At 35.4% G+C, this 26,820-nt stretch overlaps 2 protein-coding genes across 2 annotated transcripts; both read left to right on the top strand.

Annotated features, from left to right (window-relative positions):
* Window positions 1–342: 342 nt before the first annotated feature.
* On the top strand, window positions 343–14,612 carry LOC133290366 (uncharacterized). Its single transcript, XM_061488435.1, has 18 exons — window positions 343–564; window positions 934–1,156; window positions 2,131–2,269; window positions 2,778–2,929; window positions 3,246–3,329; window positions 3,440–3,502; window positions 5,338–5,469; window positions 5,568–5,774; window positions 6,940–7,059; window positions 7,846–7,895; window positions 8,905–9,067; window positions 10,224–10,361; window positions 12,037–12,159; window positions 12,260–12,358; window positions 12,905–12,994; window positions 13,109–13,190; window positions 13,807–13,937; window positions 14,026–14,612. Exons 2-18 carry the CDS (start codon window positions 1,022–1,024, stop codon window positions 14,167–14,169), a joined length of 2,052 nt encoding a protein of 683 aa, XP_061344419.1. The 5' UTR covers window positions 343–564; window positions 934–1,021; the 3' UTR covers window positions 14,170–14,612.
* A 1,190-nt stretch (window positions 14,613–15,802) lies between these two features.
* LOC133290365 (protein DEFECTIVE IN EXINE FORMATION 1) lies at window positions 15,803–25,229 on the top strand. The gene is made up of 13 exons (XM_061488434.1): window positions 15,803–16,208; window positions 16,329–16,439; window positions 16,574–16,656; window positions 17,586–17,703; window positions 17,804–17,964; window positions 18,126–18,631; window positions 18,755–18,825; window positions 19,801–20,057; window positions 20,522–20,703; window positions 23,689–23,972; window positions 24,076–24,193; window positions 24,268–24,450; window positions 24,553–25,229. The coding sequence occupies exons 1-13, from the start codon at window positions 16,063–16,065 to the stop codon at window positions 24,865–24,867; spliced, it is 2,535 nt and encodes an 844-aa protein (XP_061344418.1). The 5' UTR covers window positions 15,803–16,062; the 3' UTR covers window positions 24,868–25,229.
* The last annotated feature ends 1,591 nt before the right edge of the window (window positions 25,230–26,820 follow it).

Here is a 26,820-nt window from a genome sequence, read left to right as displayed (position 1 = left end):
TATATTTATATTTAGAGATAAGATATTATGTCTATTTTTTTTTATACCTACTCTATTTAATTTTTCTCAAAACTATTAAATTATAATCTCAATTAATTTTTACCTTTTTTCTCACACCCTTTATCTTTCCTTTTAAAATTTTGATCAAACGATATTAAAAAAAAAATGGAATAGAAATAAAAAAATATAAGCATAAATAACACCTATTCCTTTTAATCTCGCTCCCTTGGAATCGCGTATTTCTTCCCTTGTCCCCTCTTACGCACGCTCTCTTTTTCTCTCTCATATAAATGCCTTCGTTCATTTCATTTATTAATTAATAAATTGCCTCGCTTCTCTCTCTTCTCTAACTCCAACAAACTCTTCTCTCTCTACCTCAACTTTCTCTCTCTAGGGTTTCGACTCGAACTCTCAGTGTAGCTGTGCTCACGACGATTTTAGGGTTCCTTTTTTTCACTTCGCGCAAATTTGGTTGATTGCGTTGCGTAATAGTCGTGATCGACCGAGTTTCGATTCTTCACTCTCGCGCGAGGGACCAATCAATTCGTTGTTTCGCGTGCTAAGGTTTGCGAATTACGACTCTTCTGCGCTCTTGCTTTTACTAAATTTGAAGCCTCGCAGAATCTTGATGTGAGTTTTGATTCTGCTATTTTGTTGCTCCTCGGAGCTGGCAAGATGTGAGAGAAAGAGAAGCGAAGTGGGAATTTTGGTTTTTCTTACTTTCATTCTTTTTTGGGTGGAAAAGTGTTTGGCTAATTTGGGTTGGGGAAAAATAACTTGGATTTCTTCGTTAATTTATCAATTTCCATGATTGCTTGATCATTTTGTAGTTGAGGACTACAATAAAAATCCCTGGCCATTTTGTTGAGCACAATAAACTGGTCGAATATGTAGGAATAATGGTGTAATAGGATTGCTATTTGAATGGTGCAGGAAAAAGGATTGTAGTTACTGACAAACAAAAGGTACTTGTGGGCTATTTGGATTGATACTGTGGCGGACGAATGTTGCTTGATGCTTGATGATAGTTGCTATGGACTTGAATGCCTCGCCAGTCCCGGAGGAAGATGAAGATACTTTTGAGGAGAGGATACATGTTGAAGAGTTTACTGCACCTGAAGAACGCATAGAAAGTGGAGCTGATATAGCACGCCGGGTACCATCCCCCCCTTCCTTCTCCCCCGCTTATCTTCTCCGTTTTTAGTATCATGACAGTCTATGTTGGCTATGGTGCCTAGTGCTTGGTGCCCTGGACTGGAGTCTTAATTTTGGAAATAGTGGATTCAAATTGTAAATTTGGCTGCTATATCACAACCTGACATGGCACAATATCAAATTATATTTTTATTATAGAGCTGTTTGAAAGGAATTAAATCCACATATCCTGCCATAATAGCGAACTACGTCATGTCGTCATCATTACAGCAGCATCAGTAAATGCCTCTATTAAACATTTTTTTTAATTCATGTTTGTGTAAATCAATGCAGTTGCACATTTGCAGGAACCCTTCCTTGAGAATTGATAGCATAAGTTTGTTTGTAGTTGAGCATATATCTGGTTGTTCTTTTTAATAAGCGGATGGTGGGAATTGATTTAAGTACTTAATTTCGCTGTCTTGCAAGTTGCAAGATAAAAGGAAAATTATGATTTATGATTAAAGATGAATTTAGGGTATCCAAATTTTATTGCTGAGTGTTGACTGTTAAATGACAAAGAGTATCTTAGTCAAGCAAATTTGATTTTGAATAGCAAGAATCTGTTGGCAGACGTCCAATAGGAAGAATAGAAGGGAGTGTAGCAAACTCGAGCCTTAAGCTGTTATCAATAGAAATAACATAATAACTGTAGTATTTGTCTTTTTGGGTAAAAATAAGCAAAACCGTATATGTGCTTGATAGAGATATTTTAAAATCAGTAGAAAAAGAGAAAAAACTAGACCTGTGCTATGTAAGTTTTTAACTAGAACTGGTTGGAGTCCCAAACAAATAATTCTTTTCTGGCTGTCCAATCATATATATGGCACATGTTCTAATGCTTCTTTAGGCTTCATAAATAATGAGTTTCAAATTGTATCTTACCGTTACTTGTCTTTTCATTAACACAATTCCTGAGTTACTGCATCTTTTTAGGAGCGTGAAGAAAGAAAGAGAAGGTTGAAGAGAGAGCGTTCAGATGACAGGCCCTTACATGTATCACAGTCACCTGGATATGATCAGCTGTTTCATGCTAAGAATCTTAAATCATATGATAAAAGTAGGCTTCCTCCGGGTAAGGGTTTCTTTCCCTGGTCCACTTGGTGCCTTGCCAGTAATAATTAGCAATGTGATTGAATTCATATTTCTTCCCAGCAATGTAATATATTCACATAATGCTATTGCTCCCTGCAATACTAAATTCAGATATTTCATACTATGTTTCTACCCTAATGTTGATTTTTTTTTTGTAGTGGATTTATTATGTATTAAGGATGGTATTTGCTTGTAACCTTAGTTTTTGGGGAATAAATTTGAATAAATAATTAATTAAAAGTTCGATGCAGTTTATGAGTTTTTCTTTTTGGCCTGGGCTGGCTGGGGATTGTGTGGTACAGATGAGTACATGATATTAGAAGATTTGTATTTATAAAATGCAGATGGATAGCTATTTTATAATTTGCTTCATTCATATTTGAGATTATTGGAATGAATTTTATCTTCTTTTTTTTTTTGGCCACAAATTACATTGTTGTACATGTAAGTTAAAAAATGTGTTATACCAATTTATTCTTTACATGCAGGGTGGTTGGATTGCCCTTCATCTGGCCAGGAAATTTGTTGCATGATACCTTCTAAGGTTCCACTTGGTGAATCATTCAATGACTGCATTGTTCCTGGTAAAAGATACTCATTTAAACAAGTGATACATCAACAGAGAGTTTTAGGCAGAAAAGTAAGTAGAATTTATTCAAAACATGTAATGCTTCATTTAGATTTTATTCTGTCTATTTCTTCTGCTTCTTTGTCATTGAATTTTTCTTTTATTTTAATTTTAAGAGCAGGAGTAATCTACTTGAAATGAATTTTTACATTTTTAGCAAACTGGGAAAAAATAAAATAAAAAGGACCAATATATCTATTGTTTACCCAATCACAATCTCTGCTGCTTGTCATTAGCAGCACAATGTAGAGAAATTAAATGCTGTTCATACAGAGATTTTTTGCTTAAAAATTACTGCTTTTTACGTTTTTATTCTCATGGATTGCAGCTTGGTCTGGTGATTGATTTGACAAATACTTCTCGATACTATCCAGTGTCAGATTTAAAGAAAGAGGGTATCAAGCATGTTAAGGTTTGTAGGGGCTAAATTTCACTCGCCAACTCAAGATTTTCTTTTTTTGTCTTTAAAACTGTGACACCTCTTTCTTGTCCTTACATTTGAAGTTTGTTGTTGTGGTTTAGATTCAATGCAGGGGGCGTGATTCTGTACCTGATAATTTATCTGTGAACCAGTTCGTCTATGAGGTGTGTTTCTTTTTGATAATATTTGTGTTGTCTTCTATAGTTAATTAGAAGAATTGGCTTGCATTTTCTGCTTCTTTAATTTGACAACCAATATGTTGTTTACTTGAAGCAACTTATTTATTACCTAAGCTTATGCTCCAGAAGTGGGGATTCATGATGCTTTCAAAACTTTTAATATATTGTATTCAAAGTTCATGATTTTTTTTACTTAAATTTTGCAAGAAATGTTCTGGAGATTAATTCATAGCAGAAGCTAAATGAAAGCTAAAGTTGATTCGTTGGTATACCATATGGACTTCTCCATTCTATTAAATTATCATTATATTTTGAATATTATTAATTGATTGGTTTTATCTTTAGAATAAGTAGTTATTTTTTCTATAACACTTTTTATATTTTTTGCACACTTCATGTTTTGCTCCTTCATTTGTGTGCCTGTGTAGAAGTAAACTTTTTAAAATACAAATCCATGAATGCTAATGCATTGTCCCAATGTTATTAAACCCGGACCGGTGATCGACCCGGTCGGGGTACCGGGTCAATGGGTCACTGGTTCAACCAGTGGGTCTCTGGTTCAACCGCATGAACCGGATATATATTTAAATTTATATTTTATATTCAATTATATAATAAATATTTTAAATGGTGCAAGTGAACCAAGAACTAAATGTAGTTTAGTGATAAAGACTATAATTTATATCTTCATAACAAGGGTTCGATTCCCACTAAAGCTATTTTGAAATAATTCTATTAAATGATAATATATATACATAGTTATCAAATGCGGATTGCGGCAATGTCGCGGCCAATCCCGAAAAACACTATAGCATTATAGCGGGTTGCGGTTGCGGAAATAGCAGAATAGATACATGACAGAAATAATGACAAAAAAAAAAACATTTTTTAAAGGCAGAGATAGCATAAGTGACAGAGAGAGACGCGGATAGACTACAAAACTCTTAAAACTTTTCTGTTACACATTTAAATTTAGGACAAAATTGACATTTTGCCTTATGACAGCAATGTGGCTGCGATTTGGTCGCAAATGCGATCGCAATGGCAGTTATTGCGTTGTGGTGCTGCGCGACGCGGTTTCTTGCGGCAAGGCACTGCAACGCCCATACGGCGGGCTCGCGGCGCTATTGCGGCGCAATTAACTACTATGTATATATATATATATTAAATGGTGCATATTAACCAACAAACAAACTCAGCCTAGTGGTAAGTTGTTGTTGGGCATTCTCAAGAGACTCGAGTTCGAATCCCAGCGGCTGCAACATTGGAAATATTTTTTCCAAAACCGGTTTGAGCAATAAAACTGGTCCACCGGTTAATACCGGTTGAACCGCGGTTCTTGACCGGTTCACCGGGTTGATACCGGGTCGATAGCATGTCCGGTCCATTGCAAGAATTGGACCGGCCAGGCCGGTCCGGTTTTAACAACACTGCTTTGTCCTTTGCGGAGGAAAAATTATACTTTCTTCTGTCTTGTTAGAGCAACAGTATTTTGGTTACTAGTTCTTTGTTTTTATTTTTTTGGATCTAGGAATATATTCTTTAAGATATAGAAGATGATTACAAGAGTTGGGAGCATTATAGATCCTCCGTAAAATGGAGAAAAGAGAAAAAAATTAGAGAAGAAAGAAAACATTAATGAAGCATAGCTACCAAATCCCTCAACATATTTGGAAGAGAAACCACTGTAAATAGACCATGCGTTTTACTCCAAGTAGATACCAACGTCTAATCTTATCCCAAAGAAGACTCTCATATGACGAATTCTCTTTAAAGATGCGAGGATCAGTCTCTTACCAAGTGTTTATTTACATTTCCAGGTTACACAATTTTTGGCACGTCAAAAACACTCAAAGAAGTATATACTCGTTCATTGTACACATGGGCATAATCGTACAGGATACATGATCATCCATTATCTAATGCGTGCTATGTCAATGTCTGTTACTCAGGTCTGTTATGGAGTTACCTTATAAATATAGCTCTCTCTCTCTCTCTCTGTTTTCTGTTTAAGGTGTTGCTTAAGTTCTATGATTTGTCCATTTTGTAGGCAATAAAAATATTTTCTGAAGCACGGCCTCCAGGAATCTACAAACCTGATTATATTGATGCATTGTACACATTTTATCATGAGAAAAAGCCTGAAATGGTAGTTTATCCTCCTACTCCGGAGTGGAAGAGATCTTCTGAATTTGATCTCAATGGTGAAGCAATCCCAGATGATGATGATGATGGAGTACCAGGCCCTGATTTGAATGTATGAATAATATAGATAGTTAATTTCAATATTTTGGCCTTTTCTATTTGTTCAAGCAATATGAATGCATTTTTGATCATCTAGTATGATTTTTTGTAAGTCCTATTTTCATTTTTTTATTGATTCTCCAAATAGGTATATGTTTCTTCTTGAGAAACCCATTTTGCAATCTAAAATTCCCTTTTTAGGACTCAGGTCAAATCTTTTGTATGGTTAGTGGTACTTCATGATTATATGAATTGCATTTAAAGATTTGTAAGCTTTATGTATATCATTCTCCATATTTTATATGTAGCTTGAGTTTTGAAACTTCTACATTATAAGGTGGCTACTTCCTTTGGAATAAGTTGATTGATGTTCTTTATACCAAGAAAAAAAGTTGCTTGATATGCTGGATTAAATCTTGGATGTGCCCCTTCACTTTGAAACAGTTTCCTTTGGTATGTTTTTAAGCCTTTGGTAAAAACAATGAGACCAAAAAAATTGGTGGCAGGATGCGATTTTTGATTTTTGTTGGTTTATTTGGTTTGAGTTGAATACCTGTGATTTTTAAGAACCTGTCTGACCCTAGATTCACATTGGAGAGTGTTGTCCTTGCAGCTTTTTTTTTTCTTCCTCATGGCTATTTTGACAGAGTTTTAATTTTCAATAAGCAGAAAGATTGTGCACCCTTGTTGCATTCTTAACTTAATTTTCCTCTTTGTTTTGTTTTGGAGGATATCTTATCATCCTCCTAGTTGTACTTTACTTTTTCACTCTAATAAATTCTTTCTCCATGAATAAAAGAAGACATAATGGGTCTAAAAAAATCATGGACTTTTCAAAAAAGTCATTTGCATCTGTTTCCACTTCATTTTTTTTTATGTCCATTTTTACTCCTACCAAGTGCACCATAACTGTAGCACGTAAATATGACATTTGAAGAAAACTAATGCTGTGATACTTTTTATGCCTGTCAATGAGAGTTTGCCTGTGAAGTCCGTTCTAAATTTGAGTCTGTCTTGATTGCCTTGTGTTGCCTTATTACACTCCTGAACCTACTTGTTAAGTAATTTGATACATTTAATTGTTGTTTCTATAATGGTAACATACTAATATTCATATAAAAATAGTGGACTCAGCCATGCGACTTGTTTTAATCTTGACATCTTTCTCATTCTCTCAGGAGAACAACGAGTTAGACGCACGAATGACAAATGATGATGTTTTAGGAGATGAGATACCTACTGATCAGCAAGATGCATTGCGACAGTTCTGTTATCAATCACTTAAATTGGGTGTTGGAGTAAGCATTTTAAATGGTTGTCCTTCATGCATGATTTTATTACTTGGATTTGACAACTCAGTTTTAAAATTAAAATGTTCCAGTTTTAATAACTTCATTGTCTTTCTGTTTTTATTCAATTACATTACAACATAGAATTGATGGGATTTATTCCGCGAGTTGTTACATTATCATTTGGCCCCTGGCTCTTTTTGTTTGTCTCATTGTTGGGTTATTGCGATTGTCATTTGATGAGCTTGGACTTGTCGTTATATGTTTCTAAATTTTTGCATTATTCTATTAGTATCTATCATTTTAGAGGTTTTGCTCCTTGTTTTGTTAAGAAATGTTATTTTGAGCCTGGATGTTGTCATTCCTGGTTACTTTACTATGTCTTTTCATATGTGCTTATATTTTTGTGTTTCTTATTCAAAACAATCTTGGTTACTTATTCTTATATGACGTGGATATTACTATGGACTTGTTACATGTTGTTGATTCAAGGGTTAGTAAGAGTGTAAGACATTTTAATATGAATAATTTGTGATAATTGTGTCTGAATAGCTCATATAATTTCCTGATGCTTCTTTTGTACTGTAAATGCGAGGCTGTCAATTTTTTAATCGGGCATTATTATATTCTGCGTTTTCATATTTATTTGTGTAAGCCTAAGCTACACATAACATGGATTCTTTCAAAAGCTATTTAAATATTGTGCTTTCCTTTCCCTCCTTTTATTTTTGATGATTTACCTGCTTCATATACCTCATGCTTTGCATAGCTGTTTCACTAATTATTGATATGCAGGCCAGAGGACACACACAATTTCCAGGTTCACACCCAGTTTCTCTCAACAGGTTCTATTTATCTGAGCCATTTACATATTATTTCCATTAAAATACTATGTATGTTAGTTTAATTATACATTAAACATGGGGGCTGCTATTTATTTTGCTACTGTACTTATATTTGTTGTGTAATTATGCCTTAACACATAATTGTGCATAGCGGTTTGCATTGTGTTGCTTATATGCATTTTCTTTTGTCCATCTTTTTTCTTTAATGTCTATGAAAATGATAATTCTTCCTATAGATTTTCCTCCAGAGGTTGATTTTCATAAGTAGTTGGACCTTTGATTATAGCCATCATCTTTATATAACTTCTACCATAAAATTAAAGCCATCATCTTTATATAACTTCTTCTGTACGATTTTTTCCCATTCCTTACATTCTTTATAGTTGTAGTTCTTAACCATTGCTCCAATTGCTAGATCAGTCAAGTATCAGATCCTAATCTTCTGTATTTAAAATCGGTAGTTATTTTACAGTACTTCCTTAGCAATTCAATTTTCTTTTGGACTTTTGGGGGAGGGGGTTGTGGTTTTAGGGAATTCCTCATTTTGTATTCTCTTGAAATGAATCAGATTCTGCATTGGAGGTTTGGATATTTGTGAGTCTAAAATATGGACTTATCACCAAATTTTTGTTTCTTATTTTTTTTAGTTATAATTAATGAGAAAATTTTCCCATTAGTAAAAACTAAGGGTTTGTTTTTCTTACTTTTCTTTAATTACTTAAAGAAGAGAGTTAAATACATGTACTTTTTATTTAATGATTTATATTTTTTATTCCTTAACGTGTGCCCCAAAGACAAACCCAAAATTTGAATATCTTTTTGTGTGTGTGTGTGTGTGTGTGTGTGTGTGTTGTTGTATAAAAAACTTCATCCCCTGCCAAACTTATCATTTATTTATGTACTTTCATAGGTTTCTTAATTTTAGTAGTTTTATTGATTTCAAGACGTTCTTTATTAATTTTTATTTGATCTTTAAATTTATATTAAATTTGATTATGTTGGCATGCAGGGATAACTTGCAGTTGTTGCGACAACGTTACTATTATGCAACGTGGAAAGCTGATGGCACACGATATATGATGCTAATAACGATGGATGGGTGTTACTTGATTGATAGAAATTTTAATTTTCGAAGGGTCCAAATGAGGTTTCCTTGCAGGGGTACAAATGATGTACGTGTTCTACTTTATATTGGAAATTGCTGATAGAGCTGATAGAACCTAATTTTATATTTTGCGACATGTGTAAATACCATTATTGACTATAATTATGATGATTACTGTAACTAATCTAGTGATTAGGCTGTAAGTTAGCTACTAGTCAGCTCCTAATTAGCTCTTTGATTTATTGTAATAATTATACTATAAATAAGAGATAATGTGCAGCCTAGAGAATAGAGACACAATTTTTCCAAAATACTATGATGCAAACTATTTCAACATATGTCAACCCATCTCTCTTCCCACAAACTCTATCCTGCTGTGTCCACTGGCCAGTGTTGACTTTTTGTGCTGTGCTTCGAATCTGGTAGTTCCTTTTCTTTCTTTGTCTCTATTCGGCCAAACCCCAACTGCTACATGTCATTTCTGCAAGGTTTCCGCTGCTGTTCCATTTTCTGGCAACCTTAAATGTCAATATCTGGCTAGTAAACCACTGGGGTCATCACTGGCATGCCCAGACTGGCCAGTGGCCACCCGCTGTACAGTTACTAGTTGTGCTTTTTTGCCTCGTGCTGTGATCTGATTCCAGCGGTGTTCTTTCTTCATTTGGACTGTGCTTTTTCCACTCTATTCCCCCTTTTTTCTGGTTTTCTACAGTTGTGCCACCTACTAGCCACCACTGGAGCTACATCTGATCACCAGTTATCCTCACACTAGAAGCGGAAAGTTATGCACTGCTACCTTCACCTGAAATCTCCACACATCACCCGTTCTAGTGAACTTGGCTGCCTAAGCAAGATTTCTACTCTCCAGTGGTGTTTTCTTTCTTCATTTGGATTGAGCATTTTCCAATATGTTCCCTTGGAAGTCCTCTTGTTAGATATAATTTAACAAGCTTGATGCATATAATCAGTATACTCCTACTTGAGAGTGTATTATATTTAGCACTTTTAAATACCATTACCAACGAAAGTTGTGATGATTGATGTAAATTAGCTTGGGATTAGGCTATAATTAGCCACTGGATGGCTCCAAATTAGCTCTTTGATTGATTGTGGTTGTACTATAAATAAGAGATCTGTGTGCAGCCTAGAGAAAAATTTCTCTCAATCACTCTTTGAACATTAATGATGCACAAACTGATATTTTATTATCTTTGGATTCTAAGGGTTTGGGCGAGAAGACCCACCACTTCACGTTACTTGATGGAGAGATGGTTATTGATACATTGCCAGATTCGCAGAAGCAGGAGAGAAGATACCTTATATATGATCTGATGGCAATCAACCAAGTATCAGTAATAGAGGTTTGGTTTATTTGTAATAGCCCAAAATAATACTGGGTGATCTCATTTTTGTTTTTGACTAATATTGGTTCGTTGGTTCATACGGGGATAGGAAAAGCACTTGTGTTACCATTATCTTTAATTTGCATTACACTGTTGAAATATACTAAAAATGTAATGCAGCCCAATTACTTTCTTTATTTCAAGATTGTAAAGAATCAATTCAACTCAAAAGCTTAAGCTGTTGGGTGAGGGCTTTTTTAATGGTTTATATTATTCTCTAACACATCCCCTCATGCAAGAGTCCTTTGGGCTTAAAGCATGGATATTGTACAGGCTCAGTTTTTGGTTTACGTTTGCGCTTTTTATTTAATTCCACTAGAAAGTGGGGCAGTGAGGATTGAACTCGTGACCTTATGGTCACCGAAGCTTTGATACCATGTAAAAAACCAATTTAATCCAAAATCTTAAGCTGTTGGGTGAGGGCCTTTTTAATGGATTATATTATTTTCTAACAAAGATCTTGTGCTTGACAATATGATTTCTCATTGTCATTTGTCCCACTCGATTGTCTCACTTCATACTTTTGTGGTGAGCTAAACAGCGCTTTATTTTTGTTTGGTAATATAAATGTTTTTTTTCCTATTTTCTTTAATTTAGTTTCATTTTTCTGGAAAAAAATCATAGCAACTGTTTCTGTAGCAGCTTCGTGGTCAATCAAACATGGGCCTTTTTATTGTTGGCTATGTTTTATAGTGAAACCTGGGATCAGTCATTTAGATGACTCAGGCATATTTTTTATTAAATTTATGGTTGTGTTAAATCTTCTCCCCTCCCTCAACCCTTGAATTTAAGTTGTCTTTTTGTTGCAATTTGGTATTGGAAGAATCCTGAAGAGCTCCATTTTTTCAAATTTGAATTTATGTCTGCATATTGTAACAACTGTCCTTAGGTGTTACTGTCGGGAATTGGCTTTATAAGTGGGATCAACAGGAAACATTATTGAAAGCTGCCTAACAAAAAGAGAAAACCATCTTCATATTCTGTTGACTAAGCAATTATACTGGCTGTGAGGAATATTATGTCTTATTTGCTAGGGCGGCTTGTTCCTTTTAGGTTCATCACGACATTACTTATTTGTGACTATCATTTGAAACCTCTGTATAGGGTCAATGAAAGATTGATATTTTCGGTTGCAGTCTCAAATTCACATTTTTTGTTTGCCAAGAGTGAATTTATCTAAAGGATGCTATCTAGAACATTTGAGTCATACTTTATTAAAATATTTTGGTGGGAAATCGTGATTTGATGATTCTTAATTTGAAATGTTTGAATTTTTTTTTTAATTCAAAGAAAACTGAGGGAAAGTGTGAAAATTCAGAAATCATCATATTGTGATCAAAACAATATAACATCTGTTATAGGGAGACCCTCTATCTATAGAGGTTTGTATTGAACTTAGTGTGAGTCAGCACTTGACCGCAAGGCTAACAGAAACTAAAACTAATTCAGTTATAGAGAACAGATAAGCTGTATGTGACTTATCGAAACACATGTACACATAAAGCTCAAAGCTTTATTCTTCTATATTAATATTTGTGTGCGCTATAATTTGGTTCTTTCTCACCTTTCTCGATTCTTTGATACGAAGATTGCCTAGCTGTGTATGATTGTTAATAGCTCAAACTTGGTGCAGCGACCCTTCTATGAACGTTGGAAGATGCTTGAGAAAGAAGTGATTGAACCTAGGAATCAGGAACGACACAATATATACCAGAGCAGAAATCCTTACTATAGATATGACCTAGAACCATTCAGGGTACATGTCTCTAACCTTGAGTTGATCAAATAATACTTTAAGCTTCACTTCACTTTTCTCCTTGTGGCTTCAATATTGAGATGCTTGAAATGTTGTGTAGGTGAGGAGGAAAGATTTTTGGTTACTCTCTACTGTCACAAAACTTTTGAAGGAATTCATCAAAAGACTTTCACATGAGGCAGATGGTCTCATATTTCAGGTGGGTTATGACCAGTGATCACTTTCAATCTAAAAAATGAGGAAAACATGTGATGTAATCTGCATGTCTGAGTATTAGAGTGGAGGCTCAATGATATAGATGGACTATAATTATTACATAACATTAGTTTAACGACGTGGGACTGCATCCCTCAATATCAACCTATTTTCAATATTTCTAATAAAAAGAATGAGATTCTCTGTTCTGTGCCAAGCTGACAAATTTTTTGAATCATGTTGTGGTATTACCTTTTTGGATCTTTGCTTTTCTATCTGTTGAATTCCTCATTCAATGGGATCAACATAATACATGATGCTGCAACATAATCTGCATGAGAATGAATATCCCCGTGGCTGAAATCTGTTGTGACGTCCGGTAAAAGATTTGGGAAGGGGACCAATGCTCCTAAACTACCTTATAGTCCAGATACATTGGTCCATTACTTTTCCTTCCAAATCATTGGTGATGGACTTAGTGTTTTTTTCCCTTCTCTTTATTTTGTCATTGGATTCAATGGAGGTTGTTACTGATAATATAAATTTCCAGGGTTGGGACGATCCTTATATACCACGGACTCATGAAGGACTCTTAAAGTGGAAGTATGCTGATTTGAATTCAGTTGATTTTCTCTTTGAGGTTGTAACATCACCTTTTTGCATATGGTGTTGGGATATTACTTCTGATGTCTCTTGGTCAGTTATAGTTTGTTGTTGATGCAGCCAATTAATTCGTTGCTTCTGGTGTTTACAGGTTGATGGTGATCGCGAGCTACTTTTTATCTTTGAACGGGGAAAGAAGAAACTCATGGAAGGGAATAAGGTTGCATTCAGAGGTCAGACAAATTTTTATTTCGTTATAATTGTCCAACTCTTTCTTTCCTGATATTTAAAGGGGGCGAACCGGAGCAGTGATAAAGCTGTTCTTTCATGACTGAAAGGTCATGGGTTCGAATCCAGGAAACAGCCTCTTTGCAATTATGCACGGGTAAGGCTCCGTACAAGGATTACCTCCACTCCACACTCGCTAGTCGGGTTTAACGGGGAGTGGTTTTTTTTATTTTTTATAATTGTCCAACTCATTCTTTCCTGATATATATAACTTTCATTCATGCTTCATTTTAGAATAGGAAATCTATAAAGTCATGGCGTTATTTGTTTCTCAGTGCAGCACATGTTCATATGCTAATTTAGAGTTGATATTGGTGATTTTCATTACAGTAAACAATTTCCTGCGCCCACCAAAAGGTGGGTGGGGAAAAAACTCTGCCTATCATTTTTTTTTTGGCATAATGCTTTAGTAACACTATTCAGTGCATGATTTTGTCCTTTTTTTGGGGGATGATTTTGATTTTGTTTTGTTTTTTTTGTGAAGTCTGCAATGTCTAGTCTCCGTTTTGTTCTTTTTAATTGCACATGTTGCAATGCTGAATGAAAACTTTAAATCTGCAGATGGTTCAGATCCCTCACTTTATTCCTCAAAGATCATAGAGTGTTCTTGGGATTTTGATAATCAAGAATGGAAATTTATTCGAGTAAGGACAGATAAATCAACTCCAAATGAGTTTAATACTTACAAGAAGGTCCAACACCAACTCCAACTCCTATTTTCTAATTTCCCACATCTCTTAATATGTACTTGGCTTCAGCTATTTGCTTAATTTATTATAGGTGATGCGAAGTATAAGAGACAACATCACAGAGGATGACTTGTTGAATGAAATAAATGAGATAATTCGCCTTCCCATGTATGCCGACAGGATAAGAATCGATAGTAAAGCGAATCAGCATGTTAATGCGGCAAGGAGAAGGTGATTGGTGATGGTTAGATCAGGGACCTTACGCCTTCAATTTTTTCACAGGTGGGAGAATCAGATGTTGGTATTGTCTGACTTCAGGTTATAACAAGATCAAATGTATCATCCACTGATGTCTCTGGGATTTATTTGAAATTGCATTGGATTTGGCCATCAGCCAAAGGTTGCTTGTATTATGTAATTAGTTAGTCCTTGCGGTAATTACTGCTGTGCTGCTGAGTTATATGATGCAGTTGGTACAACTGGAATTCCGGCCTGAATCCATTTCCTATGGTTGTCCAGATCAAGAGCGTTAGGTGTAGGATATCAATGTATATTACGAATTTTCTTTAAAGCTGTTAAAAGGGTAGCTGTTTCTTAGGGTCAAGTTCCTTTATACTGGTTAGAATTTTCCCTGTTTGTGAATATTAATTTGAGAAGTAGTTACAAGCCTTCCACACTCCTGTGTTTTTTGGACGTGGAAGTTATCTTGCATTTTGCCTGCGTTGAGTCATATTGTTAATTAACAACATATTTGACGGTGGCCCTTCAGTGCGAGTTATGTTATCATGAGCTAAGAAGTCACTGGCTCATTCCACTCGATCAAGTAGGGCTTGGAACCAACTACCCAATGTGGTACAGTCCCAGAACGATGTGGAGGGAAGCAATTGTGTGCGGTGAAAATGTGAATCGGGTTGAGTAAAATGGGTGTTAGCAATTAGCATGCCGCATTTCATAGTTTTCTTAGCATTAACCTCCATGTGAGATGGAAAGTGTAGAATCTTTTTTAAGTTCGAACGTTGCTTCCCCCAGTTCCATTTCTGGATTTACGGAACCTGAAGAAAATGACCACTCAGAAATTACCAAAAGAAAATGAACATTCAGAAATTACCAAAAGACGATGATCACAATCAAATCGGGCATGGTTTTAATTCATTTTTATATTGGTAGAGATTGATCACAATCAAAAATTGTGTAATCAAAGTGGGTTAATCACAATCAAATCGGGCATGGTTTATATTGTTTCATATTTAGTTTGCAGAACTGCTGTCTATTTTCTTACAAATAATGTGTAAGAATTGCGGGCAAATACGTTTGTAAGAGTTACAAATCATGTGTAATTTTTTGACCATTTTTATTCAATTAATTATAATTTTAATATGCATAATAACATTATCTAATAAACATGAAAATAGAAGGGAAAGAGGTGTCGGTTGACTTAATGAATATTTTATTGACGAAACGAAAATTGTATGACAAGAATTTAAATTTAAGAATTAAATGGAAATTTTTTCTTTAGAAAAAAAAAGGAAAAGTTCACTCATTGTAACTTTCTCCAAATTATTTATGTCTTGTAATTTTTTTTATCATATATGCTCCTTTGATTTACAAAAAGGTATATTTTTTATCACATATTTTTTTTGTAGTTTTTTATTTTTTCCAAAGCACACGAATATATGTGATAAAAAAATTACAAGAATATATATGATTCTGAAACAAATCATAGGGACGTAAACTTTTTACAGAAGAAGAAAGAAAGTATTTTTAAAGTTTTCAAGATAAAAAATTATTTCTAGCTCTCTATTATTAAATAGCAAATATAATATATATATATTTTTCAGTTTCAAGGTGCACCCTTTGTCAGAATTGAATCGATAAACCCCCAGCGTCAACAGCAAGTAGCAACCATCACCAAACTCAGTTCACAGATCGCACTCAAAGACAGACAAAGAAACCCTGCTACTGCTACTGCTACTTTTAACGAGCTAGCTAGGGTTTCATTTGACACGCTGTGAACAATCCAACGATTCTGGCTATGGAATGCTGATTGTCCATTCTATCGCTCAACCAAATCGATCTTCGATTGTCTTTGGCAGAACAATCTGGTGGAACCAATACCACAACAGATCATATGAAACCGTCGTCGTCGACGAAGGTTCTTCTTCTGCTCTCTCTGCTTCTCTTCACTTGCTCCACCTTCGTTCTCTCCGAGGATTCCAAGAAGAATGCCTTCCGGGAGCGAGAAGCCACCGAAGACTCCCTCTCATACCCCGAAATGTACTGAAATTGCACTGTCATTATTGCTTCGTTTCTGTGATTTCATGAATTAGGTTTCGATTTCACTCTTCATGTCTTTCTTTTGACTTTTTTTGATTGTTTTGTTATTGGTGTGGTTAGAGACGAGGATGCTCTAGTTAATTCAAAATGCCCTAAGAATTTGGAGCTAAGATGGCAAACGGAAGTTAGTTCCAGCATCTATGCAACCCCTTTGATTGCTGATATTAACAGGTCAGCTTTTATGAACTCTGCTTATACATTGATTTGTTCGTTTAACCCAATTTGTTAGTGATTTTCATTTTCTTCTATTAGTTTGTACTGGTGATTGAAGACTGGTTGACTTGCATGTTTTTTTTATTTCGCAGTGATGGGAAGCTCGAGATAGTGGTCCCCTCTTTTGTTCACTACCTTGAAGTTCTGGAAGGTGCTGATGGGGACAAAATGCCAGGTAAAAGATCATTGGATGCTAATGTTTTCTTATCGTGGTAGGCTTTGCATCAGTGGTATGCTTGATCTTGCCTCATGTATCAAGCATAAGATATGTATTCCTTCCCCTGTTTATGTTTATTTCTATAATGATTTTGTTGTAGCTAAATTAAGGTTTGTTTATATCTGATAACATGGAGGTATGCTTAGCAGTGCGGAGTGGCTGACACCAAAAAAATTAGAGCAGGATGACCACTATTCTGAATTTTATAGATACAAGATAAATAATTTATGCTATACACATATAAATGCTCCAAAACAAAAAATTTGCCCAACATTAAAGACATTCATAATTTATAATCAAAAGTCATGGTCTAAACACACAATCACCATCAATCCAAGGCATATTAACAAGTCAATATTGCAGAGAGTAGCAAATTATTTAAAAGCAGTTATTTATCCCAAATGTGTCTGGAATTTTTATCATAATCACAGCTATTGTCCCATGCCTATTTTGTACCATTTCTAGGAGCTGATGTATTGGGTCTAGCTCATTTAACACTGTTCTCAAGCTGCACAGTAAACATGGGTAATTGATCTACCAGTAGCACTGTGGTATTGTTGATTCATGTTATTAAAGATTTGACAAAGTTTTATGTTGGTTGCCAATTGCTTGAAACAACCCTCTTTTTTTATCCTGGCTTGATACTAGCTATATAAAGTTCGACAAAACAGTAGGACATAGCAATATGGGTAGTGTTGCACCTGGTAATGAAAATAAAAAAACAATTCAAATTGATTTGGGTTGGTCGGGAGTGGAATACTGATGAGGATCAATGCAAATGCTTTTTTCAGACATATCAAACTGATTGCAAATGCTTAGGAACAAGGCTTATCCTTGTTGCGATTGATTACCGATGTTTGATTTGAGTCTTCTGAATGGTTTCTTAGGCTGGCCTGCTTTCCACCAATCAACTGTGCATTCTACTCCTCTTCTATATGACATAGACAAAGATGGGGTAAGAGAAATAGCTTTGGCGACCTACAATGGTGAAGTGCTGTTTTTCAGGTGACTTTTTTTTCCTCCATATTTTCCAAATTTTGCTTCCATTTACAAATTAGCCATTGCTTGAGGTATATTTATCAAGGTTATAATAAGTTATTTTTAGGGTATCCGGCTATATGATGTCAGATAAGCTGGAGGTCCCACGTAGGAGAGTGCTAAAAAATTGGTTTGTGGGCTTGAATTCTGACCCAGTGGATCGTTCCCATCCGGATGTTCATGATGACCAAATTGTCCAAGAAGCTACTGTCATGAATTCTCTCTCTCGTAAGTTTCTGCTGTGCTTACTGCTTGGACCATAATTGTGTATGTATTAGAGATCCTCATACTTTCATTATCTTCCTATTAAAGCAGAGGGTTCAACCATTTTGTTATTGTGAAGTGTACATTGATTTAACTTTATCTTCGGGTAATGATTCTCCTTGTAGAAATGAATGCAAGTACACACGGAGTCAACTCTACAGCTGCCACATCAACAGAAAGTCACCTTGGCACAAAAAATGTGTCTAATCCAGAGCCTGAAAAGAAAATAAATGGAAGTCAAATAGAGGAGAATATTAAGATGCCAACAATTGCTGATAATTCCTCCGCGAATGCTGGGTCTGTGGAAACTGTTAATGCAGATAATAACACCAGCACTGGAAGACGTCTGCTGGAAGATAACAACTCAAAAGGAGCAGAGCAAGGTGCTTCTGAATCCAAAGATAATGAGGGTATGCATGCTGCAACTGTGGAAAATGATGAAGGCCTGGAAGCAGATGCTGATTCGTCTTTTGAGTTATTCCGCAATAGTGATGAACTGGCTGATGAGTATAGCTATGATTATGATGATTATGTTGATGAATCAATGTGGGGTGATGAAGAATGGACTGAAGTTAAACATGAGAAACTAGAGGATTATGTCCTTGTTGACTCACACATCTTGTGCACTCCTGTGAGTTCCTGCTTTACCTTTTTATTAATATAAAATTTATTAGTTTTGTATTCTGCAAGTCCTAGAAAAAAGTAAAAACAAAACAATGGCTTTTCAATGTATTCTTTTTCTTGCCTTTGCCAGGTCATTGCTGATATTGACAATGATGGTGTATCAGAAATGGTTGTTGCCGTTTCTTATTTCTTTGACCATGAGTGAGTCCACGCTTACACTTGATTTTCAAACTTAAGTATACCTTTATTTGCTTTCTTTGTTGCTAAAGTTATGTGCATGGAATTCATAGTTAAATAAATAGGTTGCTAGCCGTACAGCTTTTCTGTTGTCATTCAATATGTGCATCCCCGGTTAGCAGTTTTTTTTTTATACTATAGGAAGATGAACTGTAATCCTAATAGTTCTTTAGTTGGTTATAATACTTTGTGAATTGTTCAGAAAGCTTAATTCTTTTGACACCTACGAGGCCCTAAATGTGTATCATTGTGAAATGAAGATGGCAAATTAAGAATAGATGAAAGCTCCCTACACACTTTAGTCTTACTTATAGACAAAGAGATCTAGTATAAATTACTTCAACCCAATCTGTATGGATGGGCAATCTTTATTGTGGATGGCACAATTTCTATCAAGAAAAGGATGAAAGCTCCCTACACGCTTTAGTCTTACTTATGGATGGCACAATCTGTAATGTGTTACCAGACAATGATGTTAGTCATACTTTCTGTAGAATGAATGCCAATGAAGCTTTGTACTTTTTTTCTTTTTGGCTTCTTATTTATTTATTTATGGGAAATTCTTTTTGGCTTATTTTATCGCATGTATTTATAACATACATGACTAGCAAATTGGTGGGACTACATAAATTATTGAGAGTTATCAATCCGGCTTACTATTTTATTTAAGTTAAATTCGTTCAATCATCTTTGTGCTTCATATATTAGGCTGGCAGACTAGGAATGTATGTTCTTATTTTTATTAAACAAGTTTTTGAGATGCTTTTGGAGCGATAATATTTTTTACTGTTGCCATAGCAACCAATGGAATACGATTTCTGACATTGATTGAAGAATTAGATAATTAGTTTTCTTATATCAGAGTATAATCTGCACCTACAAACAGCCGTTTGTTGATTTATTGGTCTGTCAGTAATTAGACACCTTTTAAGCTGACAGGTATTATGACAACCAGGAGCATATGAAAGAACTGGGTGATATTGACATTGGGAAATATGTTGCTGGTGCTATTGTTGTTTTTAATCTGGATACAAAACAAGTTAAGTGGACTGCAGAACTTGATCTGAGTACTGATACTTCAAACTTCCGAGCCTACATATATTCTTCTCCTACTGTTGTAGATTTGGATGGTGATGGGAATTTGGACATTCTTGTTGGAACTTCTTATGGCCTGTTCTATGTGTTGGATCATCATGGTAATTTTTGGAGACTGCTTCCCTAGTATTTTCATAACTTGATTTAAAAATGTTTGTTCATGATTCTTTGTTGTCTTCATTGATTTTCTCTTGGATTTTAGTTTATTATTGGTTATTGATGTTAATGTTATTGTATTTCCTTTGTAAACGTTTTTAGTAGAATCATTTCTTTGTTCGTCCCTTATCTGCCATGTCTAATTTCTAGAAACCTTTTCTTCACCTCTTTCTGCCTTGTTTTATTGCAGTTTCATGATGTCTAGCATTGCAAGGTTGGACATGTTTTGCTCTGATAACTTAAAATTAGAGACTGTTAAATATGGTTTATTTTAAATTTCATGCATTGCAACTTATTCTTTTAGCTGTGTCCTTATTTATTAGTCAAAACTCAAGCTTTGGAATCAAAAGGGTTTTGGTTATAATTTATACCTGGATTAATTAATTCTAATAGTTTTTCTCTCAAATAGGTAAGGTTAGAATGAAATTCCCTCTTGAAATGGCCGAGATTCAAGGAGCTGTGGTTGCAGCCGATGTTAATGATGATGGGAAAATTGAGCTAGTTACTGCTGATACACATGGAAATGTTGCTGTATGGACTCCAAAAGGAGATTTGATATGGGAAAAGCATCTCAAGAGTCTTATTCCACAGGTAACTTGCTATCTGAATCTTCCTTAGCATGTCAATGAATGTAGCATGGTTGCATGCATAATGTGTTTTCAGTACTGAATCTTGGTTCTGGAGTAATCATTATCTATGGTACGGAATTTTCATATTGGTTTGGGTTGATGGGATAATTATAGAATAGAGGTAGACTGTAATTATACCGGTGAAGGGGAAGAACATGTGACTTTTAGAGAAGAAAGGAAGAGAAAAGAATGTAGAGGTAAGTGATGTAAGTACTCCAGTGTAAGATTTGGTTGACTTCCTTTGGAGCAACTTGTTAATAGTTAAAATCTACAAGTGCTAAAGAAGGGTTGGTTTGGGTAAAAGACTGTAAGTCTTGAACTTTTTTTTAAGAAAAAAAACCATTTTTTATGTTTAATGTTTTTTTTATTTTATTTCATCATTTGAGTTTTATATCAGCTGTGCCTATGTTGTTGAGATTTTTGAACAGTCCTTTTATACCTTTCAGGACTCTCCCATCTCTCTTTCTCTCCTTTTATACCTTTTTTCTTAAAATTTCTACTTCAAGATTTTTTATGATTGAGAGACTTCTGATTTGTTCTATTGGCACTCTGGCTCCCTTATATTACTCCGGCAGCGTTCACCCCTAAGTAAGTAGTCCGGCCGGAGTAGCTACGCTATCGTTCATGCTCCTCACCGTATGACTTCCCGAGGAGCATTCACTTGTTTTCCTAACCCACCCATTCCCCTCCGGGGCCCACTCAGTTACATCCCCTGATTAAGAGCAACACACTACTGATAGCCTACGCTCCCTCTCCTCCCCCGAGGATAGTGAGCTGCCTATGGTTGTTATATCGTAAGTGGTTGAAGAAAGTTTATATCTGGTCATCCCGCACGGGGTGAGGTTCATAATCGCCTAATACTATGGCGATTCTCTAGGTAGATGAGATCGGGATGGCTCCTATAGAACGAATAAAGGACCGGGAACTTAGGCAGTTACCGGGGAGTTACGCCGAAATCCGCTTGCTACCGTGGCTAACGCAGAGTGATATAAACACGAGAAGGCTTCAACTGGGATTATCCGAGGCAAGTACTGCCTGTTTCGGAACTCCCGCTGCCTAGGAGTGGTGCCCCTATGCAGCATGCCGAATCGGATCCATCTTCTTGAATGGAACTCCTACCCGGAGGTGACATCGCTAGCCTTTGGGCGTAGTTAAGACTGATTCCTTCCTGCCTTGGTCACCACAGAAGCAGAACCAAAGCGAGCAGGACCAGTACCCTTAGTTGTTCTATACCTTGCAGAATAAGGGTTCAACTACCCGGGATGAAGTTGCATTTGGGGCTAATATGCAACTCTAACAGCTAGGTTTCTAGAGGTCCTTCAGGTCACTCTACTCTTTGTTTTCCAGGCGGGAATGCCCATTGTTCCCTACTCTAACTCCTCCGATTTCCCTTTGAATGAAGAGAAGAAAGAATAGGAAGCGGATCTTTATTAGAATGAATATTCAGCTGAAGTGGAATGTGATAGATTGGAGCAATGTAAATTCATAATATTCTACTTGTTCCTTAGTAGTTGGATCTCTCACCAACCTGCACTGCCTTTCTTTCGTTTGCTGCCTAACTGATAAAGGAAAGCAGGAAAGGTAATCCGGTAATGCAGTCAAGCAAGCAGTTACAGTAGTGGGAGATATCGAAAACAGGTTGCTTAATAAGCAGCTAAACGCCGTAACGTAAGGGCACCCCAGCTTGAGTCCCATCGCGTCGTATGATAGTTAATGAATTCTATCCATTTCGCTCCTGTGCTTCAACGGGTAAGTTTGTTTATGAATCTAAAATTCAGTCTCACCTATCGTCTAAGAAAAGAGGTTGATAGAGTTGGTGGTGCTCCATGCGCCCCTCAAAGTCAGTGTTGGAAACGCCACATTTTGGTGATGTTCTTACCAAAGGTCCCCTCCAGGGCATTCCGGGGGTTTTGAGGCGCTGTCAAGCATCAGCGGCTTCGACAGCCCGTCTCCGGCGAGTACACTAGAAAGAACGATGTCCCTTTTCCATACACTTATCCAACCTTCCTTCTTCCCCTGGCCGTTCTTTCTCCCTGTCCTTAGCCCTCCTAACTTAACCTGGAAAACTCCGAAAAAAGAGATTGAATACCTTGACCGATAAACCCCTAGATTTCCCGATGCGGCTAATCAGGTTTGATTAGGTAAGATAAGGAAGTGCTCTTTTTTCAATTGAATAAGTCGAAATAGCTCTAAGACGAGTACGGTCCCTCACTTCCCGAGGATCCCTCTCCCTTCAGTCGTGGGCTTGTTTGTCTTACTTTGGGTGTTCCGCTGCCTCCCTTTTTGTAGTACGGCAGTGTTCACCCCTAAGTAAGTAGTCCGGCCGGAGTAGCTACCCTATCGCTCCCTCTCCTCACCGTATGACTTCCCGAGGAGAGTGAGCTTGTTTTCCTGACCCTGATATACTGCTCTTTATACTGGTACATGGGCTGTAATTCTTTTCTTATTTATAATCCTCCTCAAAAACCATATTTGACTAATTCTTTTTAAAAGGTTAAAGCTCCTTCTATGGAAAGGATTTTTTTTAAACTTTATTACTCTAGGATTAGCACTAGTGATTTGTTGTAGGTGCACTGGTCTCATGAGGCCCTTTCTCCTGATATCTAGTAAGTGCATTGTGGCATAAAATTTATTAAGCAAATAGAAATCTCATGTTTGTACTAAAAAAAATAAAATAGAAATCTCATGTTGGATTGTGAGGTAACTTAGGAAGCTATGGAGTAGCACTAATGAATGTTATAGTTGCATAGGCCTTGGAAGGTTCTTTCCCCTGATATTTGTTATGTGCCATGTAAGTTCTAAAAGAAATGAGCATAACTTTTTTCATTGTGAGGTAACTTGGAAGCTATGGAGCTAGACTTGGCCTTAAATGGAGCTTTGGGCATCCAAAGGTGTTTATCAAGATTGAAATTTGATTGACAATATTACTTATATTTATTTTCCTCAGGGTCCAACTGTTGGTGATGTTGACGGGGATGGCCATACTGAGCTCATTGTGCCAACCATATCTGGGAAGATTCATGTTCTTGATGGCAGGGATGGGTCATCTATTGGGCGGTATCCATATCAAACTCATGGAAGAGTGATGAATCAAGTTCTTATAGTTGATTTAAGTAAACATAAGGAGAAAAAGAAGGGATTGACTATTGTTACCACTTCATTTGACGGTTATTTGTACCTCATTGATGGACCTACAGGCTGTGCTGATGTTGTTGACATTGGTGAAACTTCGTAAGAGATTCTTTAAGCTGTGTGTCATGGATTTGCTTTCTGTCCTATTTTCCAGAAGTTGTATAAGTGAATCAATTTTTTTTATTTTTAAATTTTTGTACAGATATAGCATGGTTTTGGCAGACAATGTTGATGGTGGGGATGATCTTGATCTAGTTGTCACAACTATGAATGGAAATGTCTTTTGCTTTTCAACTCCCTCTCCTCATCATCCCCTTAAGGCAAGATATGTTAGAAATTTGATCATTGAAACTGTTTCATTTTTGTTACTCAATTGCTTTATACCATGTTTCAGGCATGGAGATTGCCTAATCAAGGAAGAAATAATGTTGCAAATCGGCACAGTCGTGAAGGTATCTATATTACTCATCCTTCCAGGGCATTCCGTGATGAGGAAGGCAAGAGCTTTTGGGTGGAAATTGAGATTGTAGATAATTACAGATACCCATCTGGGTATCAAGGACCATACAATGTCACTGTAAGTTCTCAACCAAATTAATTTAGTTCTTCATATTACTGTTTCTCTGGCAAGCACTCAGTTTAAGTGTCATTTCCTTTTCATGCTATGTAAATTCATCAGATTACCTTGCTAGTTCCTGGTAATTACCAAGGAGAGAGAACGATAAAACAGAACCACACCTATTATCAACCTGGTAAACAACGTATTAAGCTGCCAACTGTGGGAGTAAGGACCACTGGAACGGTTTTGGTTGAGATGGTTGACAGGAATGGACTATATTTCTCTGATGATTTCTCCCTTACATTCCATATGCACTACTATAAATTGTTGAAGTGGTTACTTGTTCTTCCAATGCTTGGGATGTTTGGCGTGCTTGTCATCCTTCGGCCACAAGGCTCAGTGCCATTGCCATCATTTTCGAGGAACACAGATTAGTGATGATTACTTTGTTTCATGCCAAGCCATCAATGAGTGAGTTCAAGAAAATGTGAATATTTTTTATGTCAAATTGGGTAGAATCTAGTACTGTGTATGCCTTGGTGCTGCGGTGGGCTTTGATCACGTAGTTAAAGCAGATATTTGATAAGCTAAAGTATTTTTGTTCAATTAAATTAAGTTTAGGTTTTGTTCAGAGATGGAGACTGCAACACAGTGAATGAGATCTGGATATCGGGATTTTGCCCTTGATCTTGTAGTGTAGTGTAATCTAATACTGAAAAGTTTTATTGAACTAAATATTTCTTTGGCATCTTTATAACAAGGAATATATATTTATAATAAGGGATATATTTTTCTTATGTTGTAGGAAAAATTATTTTATGTTGTAGAAATAAAAGTATAAGTGGGACCCACATGTAAGAGGGGAGAGAAAAAAGAGTGATGAGACCCAATCTCTTTTTGTGTGTGTAGGAGAATTGTTTATTTCATGTAAAATAAGATAAGCATAACCCTTATAATAATTAGAGATTATTTTGAGTTTTAACTTAGAAACATTGTTACCTCCTGCTTGCCAATATTTTGCTTCGCTCTCTCAAGTTGTAGCAAGAGCTGCATGGAGGTCACCGAATAATTTGAGACCATCTTCAAATCATCAAATACTAGAAACATTAACCCATTAAAAATTGAAACTCTGAAGGAAAATCATGTCATGGGCTAGTGTTTGATTGGACCCGATCACAGAAGCTCTCCCTCCATATGTGAGTGAAACTGCATGGTGACATCTCGTGGCAATCATATTCACTAACCAATTGTTTTATCAAGAACAATATGTACTTTGGACTCTTATGATTTCATGAATTGAATTATAGTCAAATTGGATTGACTGTTTATCAATGTCAATAATTATACCATTCGAACAACTCAAATAAAATAAGATAATTTATAATTAAATAAAATTCTTATAAAAAAAATCATATTCTGTATATATAAATAAAAAATATAAATTTGGATAATAAAAAATATTATTAAAAACATGAATAAATATTACATTACATATTTTATAATAAGATTGTCTTTGAAATCTTAAATTTTAATTGGTTAAGATCGTGATATATACTTTATGATCATTATATTTTTCATCTTAAATTAAGAATATATACACTTTCACCTGTACATTTTATAGATAAACTCAATTTATAGAGATTTTATCCATATTTTGAATTGTGCTGCCTTTAACATATTTCACCCATTGAAATTTTAAGTTGCGTCATATTTTTCAATTCAACGTGCAAAATTTTATAGAGAAATCTTATCTTTATACATGAAAATCTGACATCACTGACACATGTCAATTATTATTACTATCGTTTATTGTATGGTAAACACTATATAAGAGGTTCATTAAAATATTAACACAAATAAATAAAATAAAATTAAGATACATAATTATTAAATTTTAATAGTCTGTTTAACAGGGTTTTTTTAAGTTAAATCTATTTTTTAGATAAAGCTAAAAATAAGAGCTTAAAAAGTAAAGTTAAAAATTATTTATTGTTATATAATTTTTAAACTTAAAAATTAATTTAAAGCTCAAGTTAAAAATAAATTGTTTCGTAAACTTAGTTCATAAGTTATATTTTTAATTAAAATTATCATTAAGAGTGTTTTATAAACCTCTATCATTTAGATAAGCACAAATATAATAAGAAATAAAAGATAAATTTTTTTAAAGATTAAGATTTTAAAAGAAAACATATATCCAAGAATGAATAAATTTTCTTGGTGATTGGAGAGTAGAGGAGGGAAAAATTTTCAGTGATCTAGGTCTATGTGTTCTTTTCATTAAGGGGTTGATACTTGGATAAAAATAATAATTTTCTTCTCTCCTCTTCTTTCATTGTCCAATTTTAATTGGTTTGAACAACTGAATCAATGGTGCTCCTTGAGCAC

This window comes from Gastrolobium bilobum, unplaced genomic scaffold, assembly GCF_033153095.1.
Source record: "Gastrolobium bilobum isolate Gb01-03AN ecotype WA unplaced genomic scaffold, APGP_CSIRO_Gbil_v1 utg13761, whole genome shotgun sequence".
Taxonomy (NCBI): Eukaryota; Viridiplantae; Streptophyta; class Magnoliopsida; order Fabales; family Fabaceae; genus Gastrolobium; species Gastrolobium bilobum.
Note: the sequence above shows the minus strand (reverse complement) of the source record. Positions and strands in the feature narration are given on the sequence as shown.

Coding starts and splice junctions, on each gene's coding strand:
- LOC133290366 (XM_061488435.1), top strand. CDS start 1,022: ATGATAGTTGCTATGGACTTGAATGCCTCGCCAGTCCCGGAGGAAGAT. Junction 9,068..10,223: donor CTTGCAGGGGTACAAATGAT/GTACGTGTTCTA, acceptor TTGGATTCTAAG/GGTTTGGGCGAGAAGACCCA. Junction 12,160..12,259: donor ATGACCTAGAACCATTCAGG/GTACATGTCTCT, acceptor AATGTTGTGTAG/GTGAGGAGGAAAGATTTTTG.
- LOC133290365 (XM_061488434.1), top strand. CDS start 16,063: ATGAAACCGTCGTCGTCGACGAAGGTTCTTCTTCTGCTCTCTCTGCTT. Junction 16,209..16,328: donor TCCCTCTCATACCCCGAAAT/GTACTGAAATTG, acceptor TGGTGTGGTTAG/AGACGAGGATGCTCTAGTTA. Junction 20,058..20,521: donor CTATGTGTTGGATCATCATG/GTAATTTTTGGA, acceptor TCTCTCAAATAG/GTAAGGTTAGAATGAAATTC.